The sequence below is a fragment of the Physeter macrocephalus genome, chromosome 5 (assembly GCF_002837175.3).
Source record: "Physeter macrocephalus isolate SW-GA chromosome 5, ASM283717v5, whole genome shotgun sequence".
NCBI lineage: Eukaryota > Metazoa > Chordata > Mammalia > Artiodactyla > Physeteridae > Physeter > Physeter macrocephalus.
This window is the reverse complement of record NC_041218.1, coordinates 45,595,057-45,607,993: the sequence shown is the minus strand read 5'-3', so window position 1 is coordinate 45,607,993 and position 12,937 is coordinate 45,595,057. Positions and strand designations below refer to the sequence as shown.

At 48.6% G+C, this 12,937-nt stretch overlaps 1 protein-coding gene across 1 annotated transcript in view; it reads right to left on the bottom strand.

Annotated features, from left to right (window-relative positions):
* Positions 1-12,680, bottom strand: part of PDE1C (phosphodiesterase 1C) — a 554,160-nt gene extending 541,480 nt beyond the window's left edge. Inside the window, 1 exon segment of the mRNA XM_028489915.2 lies at positions 12,596-12,680. Coding sequence (XP_028345716.1) covers positions 12,596-12,680 — 85 coding nt within the window.
* Between the last annotated feature and the right edge of the window lie 257 nt (positions 12,681-12,937).

The following is a 12,937-nucleotide window of genomic DNA, read 5'->3' as shown; positions in this document are numbered from 1 at the left end:
GGACCGGGGCACGAACCCGTGTCCCCTGCATCGGCAGGCGGACTCTCAACCACTGCGCCACCAGGGAAGCCCCTCAAGTCACTTCTGCTTAAAACTATTAGTTGCCTCCCGCTGCTCTTGGGAAAAAGACCAAACCCTTCAGCTGGTCCACAAGAACCTCTGCCCACCTTTCCAGACTCTTCTTAACCCATATTCCTCCTCTACCCACCCTCCAGGCGCAGGGCCTGGGCTGCCCGCTCCATCTGGATGCTTCCCCACCTCCTTCTCCCACCCCCTTCCATCAGGGGAGCCCACCCCAACGCCCCCCGGACTAGGTTCCATGCCATTTCTGGGCACTTGGACAACACCCCAGCCATTCCATCAGAGCACAGTTACACCACTGTGGGCTCCACTGAACTGGTCAGTTTGACTCACATTGTATCCCTACTGCCTAACACAAGAGCTGGCATGTGGTGGGCACCCCATACAGAAAGGCCAAGTGAATGATTACCATCCACGGGTAGGCAGGGACACTGCAAAGTGTGAGCCTAGAGAAAAGACCAGATCACAGAAGGCCTGCAAGCCTTACTTGGGAATGTGGGCTTGATCCTGCATGCGACGGGAAGCTACTGGACAGTTTTAAACTGCAGGGCAGCAGGGTCAGCTGTGTGTTCCAGAAGAACATTCTAGCTGTGGTGCTGAGAGGCGTTTGGAGGGGAGGCAAGTTGGGGAGGTGGGGAGACCACTTGGAAATATCGCAGTAGACTCAGGGAGAGAAAAGGGGGTCTAAACTAAGGCAGGGGAGCTGGAGGGCAAAGTATGAAGAGGGAAGAGCTTAGAGAAGAAAATCCACAGGACCTGATGACTGACTAGATGTAGGGACACAGAAAAAGGAATCGATTAAGATGGTTCCCAGATTTCTGCTTCAGATGCATGAGCTTTCCAAAATGCAGAAACTGGATTTAGGTCACTGCTCCCAAAATAAGGCACTTTGACTTCTTGAAGCCCCCTTGAAATGGAGCTGCTCATAGTTCTCTTGCAGGGTTATTGGTAGAATCAAATGAGTTGCTGTTTGGGCAAGTGCTTCACAAATGGTAAAACCTTATTATTATCATCAACAACATGGGGGTAACAGCTTACAAAACAACTGCATAATCATCTCCAGAAAACAGCTTCCTTGGGGGACTTCCCCGGTGGCACAGTGGTTGAGAATCCGCCTGCCAATGCAGGGGACATGGGTTCGAGCCCGGGTCTGGGAAGATCCCACATGCCACGGAGCAACTAAGCCCATGCACCACAACTACTGAGCCTGCACTCTAGAGCCCGCGAGCCACAACCACTGAGCCCGCAGGCTGCAAATACTGAAGCCCGCACACCTAGAGCCCGTGCTCCGCAACAAGAGAAGCCACCGCAATGAGAAGCCCACTCATCACAACGAAGAGTAGCCCCCGCTCGCCGCAACTAGAGAAAGCCCGCGTGCAGCAACGAAGACCCAACACAGCCAGAATTAATTAATTAATTAATTAATTTTTTTTAAAAAGAACACAACAAATACCTAGGAATAAATCTGAAAAAAGTTGTGCAAGACCAGTATTCCAAAAAAAAAAAAAACCAGCCTCCTTGGAATGGTCACCAAGACCAGGCTTATAGTCTTACACAACTGGCCAAATTTCTGCATCTTTTAAACTTTTAAACAGTTAGCCTCATGAATGACCCAGATAAGAAAAGAAGAAAAGGCATCTTTTTGGAAAGTTGGGTTTCTCTGGGGCCCAGCAGATGGCTGGGATCTGGTCCGGTTCAGAGTGCTGCTGGGTCTCTCTTTAAGAGATGCTGGATTCCCCTTCAATACTTACTGACTTGACAAATTTTGAAAATCTAAACTTCCAACTGTTACAGAAAGATGAGTCACTGGACACAATGAGCCTTTCTTGGAAATTGTAAACTAATGACTTTAAAATAGAAATCCATCCACTTTCCCACTCGCTGCCTAAATCCCATGTGTTCATTTGGGATCTTCGTGCCCAGGAGTCAGGAGTAAATCAATGCCAGCTTTTTCGGGGGGGCCTCTCAGAGAGATGAAGTTTCCAAAGGACTGGAGGGCTCCCATACTTTGTATCACAGGTGAACATCTAACCCAGCCAAAATGCCTTCAGGTTTGGCATATGAGCTAAGGAAGGAGAATAGAGAAGGGAAAGGAATTAAGATTTATAAGTACCTGGGATGGTCTCATAACTAGGCCAGCACTTTATAAATGGCATAATCGAATACAGACATTATTATTCCTACTTTACAGGATTCAGAAAGGTGAAGACTGTAGTCAGATATCTCATCAGTGGTGAACATCAGAGCTCAGCAATTCAACTTCTGGTTTGTGCCAGAAAACAAACAGTCGATCCCTAGTTCCCCGACCAGGGATCGAACCCGTGCCCCCTGCAGTGGAAGCTTGGAGTCTTAACCTCTGGACTGCCAGGGAAGTCCCTAGAGATCTCTTTTTAAAGGCTAAACAAACGCTGGTAGTTAGTAGTGATGCAAGTCCAGCATAGCTGATCCTTCTCCTACTTTCTTCTCCAAGCCCAGGGAATCACACCTGAGCCACTCTATGCCGTTATCAAGAAGACAGGAAGCACAGCTGTCTGGAGAAGCAAAGCGAAAAGGCAGGAATCAGCAAATCAATTAACGTGATTTCCTCTGCGAAAAACGAACCTCGGCAGCGGCGTTAGTGGACTAATACTCATAGATGGAGTCTTGAGTGGTTTGGACCTTGGTCCGGCAGATACTGCCCTCCAACAGGTAAAAACCAACTTCCAGCAGCTCGGCTTCCAAGACCCCCGCGGGCCCCTTGGGGAAGGCCTGGTTCTCAGGCCAAGCTGCTGCCACACTCCAGAGCCTGCCTGCCAAACAGCACAGGAAGTGCCAGCCAGCTCTCCCCAGAGTAGCTGGCACCAATTACCCAGAGCCAGCTGGAAACACTCGTCTGGGCTCCAGATCCCTGGCCTGATGGGAAATCCTACACTAAAACAAAGAGAGCCTTGCAGCTGCGCCAGCATCCAACATAAGTGGCTGGTCGGGGGCTATGAGAGGCAGCCAGGGGGCAGGCCGGGGAGCACCAGCCAAGGAAGCAGCTGTGGGTCTGGGAGACTTGCCCACTCCCTGATTTCAGAGCCTCTCCACAGTGACAACCAACAGCTACCAATTACTGGGCATCTAGAGTATGCTGGGTTCCATCGTTGTCCATCCTACTGAATTCCCCCAACAACACAACAAAGAAGGAAGTGTTATCCTCATTTACAAATGAGGGACCCTAGGCTCAGAAAGACTGATGCTCTTTCCCACAGTCACAGAGACAGGAAGCCCCAGGCCTGGATCTAGAGCCCGGGTCTTCTGCCTCTCCTTCCTTTCCACATAACATCCTGACCTAGGAGAGCTAACCACCTGAAAAGGGCCTGGCAGTTAGGGACTCACTCTGCAAAGCCATCACAAGTGACACACTAAGTCCTAAAAGACGATTAACTGGTTAAGAAGATGGGAACATTTGTAGGTCCACCATGGATTCATCAAGAACAACTGTACAGCACTGGGACGCCAATGTCCGAGAACACGCAGAAGTGAATGCCTTTTGGCAGGAAATGCCAGTTTTGAACAACAGAAAGCAGAAGACCAAGGTCATCCTTACAGCTTTTCAAGGAACAGCATAAATGGGTGTTTGATCAAGCAGGACTCAGAGATGGTTATTATTATCTTCATGTTAATAATATTGTTATGGAAATTTATTATTATTATTACTACATACAGTATGAATATTATAATAATATGGAAAAATATCATAACATTTTATAGAGAACTTACTATGTACCAGGTGCTGTTCAGAGTGCTTGATGTACATTAACTCATTTAATCCTCCAACACCGTAGGAGACAGGTAATATAATTATCTCTATTTAACAGATGAGCACATTGAGATACAGAATGGGTAAGTAACTTGTCCAAGGTCACAGTGATCACACAGCTAATAAACTGTGAAGCCAAAATTCAAACCAAGGTAGTCAAGCTCCAGAATCCATACTCTTAACCTCTACACCTACTGCCTCCCAAATACAGCAAACATTTATTAAGCAGGATCCATGCTAGGTGCTTCCATGACTATTATCTATTATCACCTTTATTGTTCATTACAAACAAATCTAGCAACATGAACGGAAGCCATGAAGGCTTCATAACACATCAGAATGGAGCTAACCCTGCGGGCAAGCAGAAACACTTGGAAATCTCCACCCAGCCCCCCATTTCTCATGGGATTTGATATCACAAAGGTGAAACAGCTGGAAGGCCCAGGCAGCTACACATTGACTTGTCTTTGGTTAGAGCTCAGTGGTTATCAAACTTCACTGTGAGTACAGTGAATTACCATACAAAGTTGTGTACACAAAATCTATTTACTTCAAGAACAATTTCAGCTCTTTGCTAGTCCTACATTCAATTTGCCTCTGTGTTGTTCTGAACTCTGCAAATTTCTTTCACCAGAAATCCTGAGAGCGCCAAACTTAGCCATTCCCCTGCACCTTCCGGCTCTGGGACAGCTACGGTGGCCTTCAGGACTCAAAGCTCACCGCCTTCCCTTCCTGGAGTGGCAGGAACCACAGAGATTTGTGTACCCAACCAGCTCACTTACAGGTGGAGAAACTGTCGCCCATGTTAAGCGACTTGCCCAGGATTACAGAGCGAGTTAGGAAGAAACTAACCCTAACTTTCAATTCTGAGTCTGATATATGTTTTCCACTACACTGTGCATTTTTTTCCCCCGTGGTTCGCCTGGCTCTTCTACAGTGCTATATTCAGCAAATGTTTATTAACCCCCAATAATAATAGTGCTATAGACTGATTTTGTGTCCCTTCAAAATTCATATGTTGTAACCTAATCCCCACTGTGATGGTATTAGGTGGTGGGGCCTTTGGAAGGTAATTAGGTCATGAGGGTGGAGCCTCATAAATGGGATTGGCACCCTTATAAGAGAGACCCCAGAGAGCTCCTTCACCCCTTCTGCCATGTGAGAACAGCCCACAGTGAGAAGACAGCCCTCTATGAACCAGAAGCAGGCCCTCACCAGACACCAAATCTCCCCAGCCTCCAGAGCTGTGAGAAATACATTTCTGTTAAGCCACCCAATCTATGGTATTCTGTTATGGTAGCCTGAACGGACTAAGATAATGCCTAGGAGCTCTGCTTGCGTTATCTCATTTAATTGCCCAACCCAGCAAGGTAGATACTATATTTATTATGTCCATTTTACAGCTTAAGACACTAAACTTTAGCCATCTGATGCCACCTCTCCAAGATCATAGCAAAAGATGAGGTTCAGAATCTGAACCCCAAGTGTCTAACTCCAGAGCTTGTTATATTCTGGACTCTGTGAGGTCCCATTTCACCATCCTGGTCCCCTTTTCTTTCTGTGTCCCACGACCAATCCCCAAGTCAAGTTCAGAAGCTCTTTCCTGCAACGCTGTTCTCCCCACTACCCCCAACGTCCCCATGGCCCCAGGTGGACTGTGCCCATTGCTCTGCTAGGTCCACGAGGCTTGGTAGACATGCCAGGGACACCGTGTGGCCCCAGAAGGTGCATCGGTCCACGAGAGGGCAGGAGGGTGTCCAGCGCCCACTCTGCTCTTGTTCCCATCTGGCGTCAGGGGCCAGGATACAGTACAGGGTTTCCTGGTGGCCACTCCGGCACCAGCACAGACCAGTAGTGACCCACGTCTAAGCCTGCCCCAGAACACGCCCACAAACCCTCAGGATCACACCACCGACCCTCACCTACTCACAGCCAGAGCCAGCTCTAGTCATTATAATTTCAGGGGAAGGGAAGGATTGCTGAGCAAACACGCAGTGTGACAGCAGGCACTGGGCATAGAACTTCACTCCCCAGGCCGCGTTCACGCACGAGGAAGGTGTCACTAGCCCCGTTTATTCTAGGAAGGAAACCGAGGCTCAGAGAAGCTAACTGACTTGCCTGACCAGCACAATAAGTCTTTGTGTGACTCCAAAGCCCAGGGTTTCCCACTACAAATGCCCTCTCTCATCTGACAGACATCCCTAAAGCTATGCACTCCAGTTGCTGGCTGACAATCAGAACCCCGTCATAAGAGCCCCATTCCTCAAGCTTCCCTTTGTTGAAGTGCAAATGCTGTGCAGAGGGGTGCACAAGTTTTAACCAGTATTTAAGTCTCCCCTAATAACAAGAAGCATTTTAATGGCATTTCAGGGTTAACAAACAATTTTTTCATGCATAACTTCACTTGACCCTCCCCACATCCCGTAACTAAGGATCACGCTCCGCATCTTACATGTGAGGAACTGAGGCTCAGATGCAGGAGTGGGGATCGAGGGGGGCAGTTGAGAGCCACAGTAGAGACCACAGTCCCAGTTTGCGTGAGCCCTCGGTCCACACACCACCTCCCCTCACTCTGCTCCAGTCTTCCCAGGGATGTGAGGAGGAGGAAGGAATTAGGGCAACAGGCACTGGGAGGTGGCGGCAGGACAGTTTGCCTTGGATCCTTATTCAGCTCCTTGCGACCCACCATCACCCCCAACCAGGCGTACAATGCCCAAAGGTCTCGCCTCCACCCAGACAAACTAGCAGGCAGACGTGACACTCAGTCAAGAGAGCACTGAGACCGGTCTGGGCTGAGAAAGTCCCCAGCCATACGCACCAAGGGAGGCCAGGGGCCGCTATGCCTGGGCTGGAGAGGGGCCACACCCCTGGTGCATGCAGCCCCATCACCCCAGCCACCCACGGAGCCCTGCCCACCCAGAACCTCTGTGAAAGGAGCATCCTCCAGCAGACCTCCCCACTTAGCGGGGCTTCCCAGCACCCGGCAGTCCCAGGGTGGGACAGGGAACCCTCACTCCTAGCCCCTTGGGCCTCTGATTGCTGTCTAGGGGCCCCTTGTTTTTCCTCCTCTGGGACAACCCTGCAGAGAGAAACACAGGGGCAAGGGGGCCAGTGGCAGCTGCTACAGGAAACGTATCCCTCTGTTAGCAACACTTCTTCAGTACAGGCCTAGAATTTTCCACAACACCACCAGGTTCATTTTTGAAGGAGGCAGCTTCTTTTCCATACGTCCCACCAACTTCACATCCTCCCAGCCCATGGCTTCACCCACTTCCTTCTGACACCCTGGAGGTCATGGCCGAGGGGAGAAGGGGAAATGAGGATCCCCCGAGCCCAATTTTCTCAGCTATAAACTGAGTGGTGAGTAGCACCAAGGGAGATCGAGGGAGGCCCCCTCAGGCGGCTGGAAAAAAAAAAAGTGCTTTTGTTTTCTGTGGACGTACTTCACTTTGGGGGAAAAGGTGTGTGCTTGTATTTCAGGCAGCCTCATGGAGAAAGTAAGAATCTGCAAATCCACTGAATACAAACCCAAACATATAACCCAGCCCCCGAAGACGAGGAAAGTTCTTCTGGAAAGCAGCGATACTGCAACGCCCGCAACAACCATACGTTTCATATTCAAATGTGAGTTCACAGTCAAACTACACTTGAACTTCTACATATGGGCTTCAATTAATGTTAACAGTTATAATCCTTGGCTACAATCATAACTTCAGTGGTTTCCTAGGGATGGGACCCTCAAATCACGAAGGCTGATGACAGTAGTGCTTTCTGGATGTGGCATGTGTTCAAGCTCATGGTCTCGTTTCCCAGACCTCTTGATCGCATACCTGATTTCATGACCTGAGAACATCATACAGAGAGGACACAGACCATTTCCCAGGTACTTGAGGGGAGCGCTGAACAGGCGGCCCTGGTGGGAGGCGGATTAACAAGCCTATTTCTTCAACCTGATCTTCCTCTCAGGAGCAGCCCTCCCCTACCTGTGACAATGGTCCATCTTTTTCTGGTTTTGCCCCAGCCTGTGCTCGCTCATCAGACCTCGGCAAACTCCCTGACCTGTCCTCATCAGTATGATGGGCTGGTCCCAAGGCTCAGGCACAAATAAAGTCCACCATGGGAGGGAGCACGGTTAGGACAAACCCTGGGCTGAGGAGTCAGGGCAGATGTCATCTGAACCCAACCCTGCCACTTCCTAGCTTGTGACTTCCGGCAGATTACTTCCTCTCGGAGTCTCAGGAGCTTCTTCTCCTAAAATGGGGGTCATGACGCATACCTTTCAGAGTTGTTGGGAAAGGTGGTCAAATGAGCTGAGTAGAGCACCTAGTTCAGTGCCTGGCCCACACCCCATAGCTATGCATGGCAAATGGCAGGGCCTGTTCTTCGTGCAGCCTTGACCGTCAGTGTCCCAGAGTCCCTGCAGCCAGGGCCTAGGCCAGCTCAGGAGCCCCAGGCTTCCATGTCAGAGGGAACCCTCACAGGGTTTCTCCCTGAGGGTGTCACTGGCGTTTAGGGCAACTCCTCACTGTGCAGGACTGCCCCTCACACTGCAGAACGTTTAACCCCTCCGATCTCTGCTCACCGTCTGTAGAGCCTGTCCCCAGCCCCCTAGAACTCAACTACTAAGAGTGTACCATATGTGTCCAAACACCCCCTGGGGAGTATCATTCCTGGCAGAGAACCACAGCTGAAGCCTTCTCCCTGCCAATCTGAACCACAAGTCTCTGAGCCAGATGCCTCCTCTTATCCCAGAGACATCCATTTAACAGAGAGAAGTTCTGTCAGGAGCCCTCCAAGGACACGTGATTCTTGACCTTGCCACAGGGGTGGGTCACGCCTCTCCTTCTGAAGAACCCTCAAGACCCCCACTGTCCTCATAAGCCTCCCCTGGTAAGAATCTCTTGACTCGCCAGGACCATAACATAAGTTCCTTTAGTAAAGTTCTCTGACCTGGAAATTTTACATAATTAACAGACTGGAAGAGAAGGTGATTCTTGATGACAGAATGTCAGACGCTTGAGAAAGGGAGTGACCTGGGCACCAGGATCTCTTCAGGATCCTCCTCTCACGTGGTAAGAGGGGGACTGTCCACCTATTCCACCCTGCTGAAACCATGGGACAAGCTGGCAACCATGGGCACGGGCTACAAGATATCTGTATGTCCTGAAATCAAGTCCTGCCTGCCACACACTGACGTTGCAGTAATATGAAGTCCCCTGCTCAGAAAAAAATGTCATGTAACATATATGACAGACAGCACTTGCAAATTATACACACACACGTACATGTTTGTATATAATGTGTATTATTATACATATTGATTATATAATTATGTGATTAGTATATTGTATAGTTAATATAGAGTGATTATAATTATATATTATATATAATTAATATATTGATTATATGTGTAACTAACATGTATTATGTACATTAAGAGTACAGTTGACTCTTGAACAACTCAGGGGTTATGGTTAGTTGAAAATCTGCATTATAACTAACCATCAGCCTTTCCTATATGTGATTCCTCCATATCCCCAATTCCACATCCGCAGATTCAGCCAACTGCGGATCGTATGGTACTGTAATATTTACTATAGAAAAAAATTCTCGTATAAGTGGACCTGCGCGATTCAAACCCACGTTGTTCAAGGGTCAACTGTACTTGCAAATTAAAAATAAATGATGAAATTCCCCCAGAGGAAAAACATACAGGCAAAGAACATAAAATGGCAATTTCACAAAAGAAGTGAAATAACATGTGGAAGTAAGATACTACCTTCCACCTCTCGAACCAACAGCTTTTGAAAAATTATAGTGTCCGGTCTCATGAGAGTGTGTGAGCACCTGATATGTTGCTGATGGGAGTGTAAGTTGGTATTTCCAGAGGGTAGTTGAGCAATATGTTTTAAAATCCCTAAAAATATATATAGTCTTGGACCAAGCAATCGTACTTCTAGAAATTTATTCTCAGCAGTATTAATGGATGTACTCAAAGATTGAGCCTGTTTTCATTGTCTAGTATGGTAAAAATTAAAAGCAACCTAAATAGCCAACAATAGAAGATTTTTTAAATAAAAACTTTGAATATAGCTTGAAACAAAGCTATTATGATATTAAATAACATTACCAAACATTATGACTGCATTTTGTTAAAAAAAACTGTGCATATACAAAAAAAGTACTGGAAGTCTAGACAAGAAACATTAATAATGTTTAGCATCGGGTGATAAAATTACAACTGATTTTCTTTCTTTCTTTTTGATTATCTGTGTTTGCTCAAATGTCTATACTGGCCTAAAACTTCTAAAATGTCTCTTATGGCATTTAGTAGCTTCTACTTTGTAAAATGTTATGTATGAACACATCGCATCATCCCAAGAGTACAAATTCCTTGAACACTGGGTTCTAAGTCTGATTCATCATCATAAACTCCCCATGATATTAGCTTAGGGCCTTGAATAATTACAACAATTACCATTTATTGAATGTTTGCCATATGGCAGGCATTGTATTAAATTGTATCTTTTAATACGGTAAAATTCAATAAGCAGTTTTTGAAGAAGGCAGGAAAGGAGGAGGGCAGATGGAAAGGAGTGAATGAATAAATGCCCAAAGATCTGAAACAAGCTGGCAGCTCTCTCACCAGGAAGTGACCTGCTCACTTTTGAGGTCCCTTCTGACTAGCAGACCACACCAATGTGCCAGACCATTTCCTCTAGTGAGGATGGGAGCAAAAAGAGGGGCGGGGAGGGCTACACTGTAAACCTCGGTTTTAGAAGCCACACTTTTTGGAAGATAAGATTTCACAGGGAACTGCCAGGTAAAACTTCAAAATCATTTTTGGGAGCTTCCTTATCAGATTCAAAAAAACTAATATTAAGACGGCAAAGGCCTTTTAATGAATCACTTTTGACCTTGGCAACCTTTAATTCATTCCTTCAAAAACTCCCAAGCTCCCACCATCACCATTATGAAAGATAAATTAGACACAGTCTCATCCTTAAGGAATCTGTAATGCAAGAGGACAACAAATAGTTGCTGAAATAAGTGATTCAAGGCCCGGTGTGAGCTCTCACAGAGGACTAAGAGGCTGAGAGGAGTGCAGAGAGAGAAATTCTTTCTGATGCGGAAGGAGAGCAGAGGAGGTAGCAAATGAGAGCCAGGAGAGACAAGATTTCTCAATGCAGAGTTGGGGGAAATGGCATTCCTGGCTGAGGGAACAGCCTGAGCAGAGGCTCTGAAGGGTGGGATGTGGGCAAGGGCAAACTATCATGAGTGTGTGTGGAAGAAACAGGTTTGAAGTGACAGTTGAGGCAGGAAAAGCAAGTTCAAGCCAGAATGGAGAGGCTTGGGAAGCAGGCAAAGGAGTTTAGACTTAATTCTGATAATACTTGTTCAGCCCATGCCCCCCAAATCTTGGGCCACTTCATTAGAAGGAGCAAAAGCAGTCCAGAGATGAGCTCCTGTCCATCAACTTCTTCTTGCCCCTGGCAAATTCCTGCTATACTTCCAAAAAGCACATTAATACACCCCTGACTTTCAAAGGCTCTGGGGTGAAGTTCAGAGTTAAAGCCATAGTGACCTGAGCACACACAGAAGTAGAAATGCTGAAGCAGCTCCTTGACACCTGGCTCTGCCCTGCCATTCTCCAAACTCTGACATTCCAGAGGGGAAGCTGCCCTGGCTTAGCCCATCTCCTGGGAAGATGAGGAGGCAATCCCTGGACCAGCTGGTGTGCAGCATAGAATGGGCAGTAAAAGCACCAAGAACTGATCTCTGCAAATTCAGCTTCCAGAGGGTCAGCCCTGTGGTCCTGTTCCCTCTAAAAGCCATGAAGACACCCCCAGCCCCCTCTGGTACCCCTCTTGGTAAAGGGTTTGGGAAAGGAGCCACTAGGAGTCCAGAGGACAGGAGACAGATTTTTCTCAAATATTTCAGTAGCATGATACATCCTTCCCTCCCTGCCTTCTCTCTCTCTCTCTCTCTCTAAATGTGCCTCTTTTTCTGATTTATCTTCACTCTCTCCCTCCCTCCTTCCTGTCTCTTTCTCTCTCTCTCCTTGTGTCCCTCTCTCTTCTTGCTTCAATTTTTGTAGAACCTATCCTTCAATCTCTTTCTCTGAATCTCTCTATGTGTCTGTCTCTCAAAGCCTCTGCCTCTCTGTTTCTGTAACTGTCTCCACGTCTTTGACATTCTATATCAGTCAGTCTCTGTCTTGGCATCTCCGACTTTGTATTTCTGACGTGCTGTCTAGGTGTTTCTACTAATGTCTCTGTCTAGACGTCTCTGTCATTCTGTCTCTCTATGTGTCTCTGTGTCTCTGTCTTAGTGCCTGTCATGCCCACGTCTTTCTGTCACTCTCTCTCTCTCCCGGTATTTCCATCTCTCTGCCTCCATCTCTGTCTCTATCCCTCCTCTCCCGGCTTGTGTTACTAAAATCGCAGAGAGGAAATCGAGCAGTTCCAAAAGCTGTGACCCTAAAAACCAGCTTCAGCGGGATGCCGGGTTAGAGCGGCGGGAGGGGCACCGCGGGGACAGCCCCGGTGAGGCGGCCGGGCCACACACGCGACTTCCCGGCCCCGTTGCCGCTCCCCGGGTCTCCCGCCTGGCGAGCGCCGCGCCTCGCCTCGCCTCGCGGCCCAGCCCGACCCCGAGGACCCTCGGCGCCACCGGAGAGGGGGTTTGCCCCAGCCGGGAGTAGAACAACAGAGGGCGGAAAGTTCTCACCGATGGTGAAGCTGTAGCCATCGATGCTGAAAGTGGCACTCCGGCATTTTTTGAAGCCCTCTTTCCTGTTGCTGGCGTCCGTCATGGCTCGGCCGACGGCGTCCCGGGGTCCCCCGCGGCGGAGCGCGCAGCCCCGCGCCGGCGCCCCGCGCTCGGCCGCGTCCCCTCCTCCGGCGCGCCGCGCGCTGGCCCCGCTGGTCCACCGCTCGCTGCGAGCGGAGCGCGCCGGCTGCAGGCACCGCGACCGCGAGGTCGACGAACGCACTAGGCACACGGCGCAGCCAGCGAGCGTCGCAACTGCTCCATCTCCAGTGCCAAGTTCCAGACACCACGAGAGGAGTG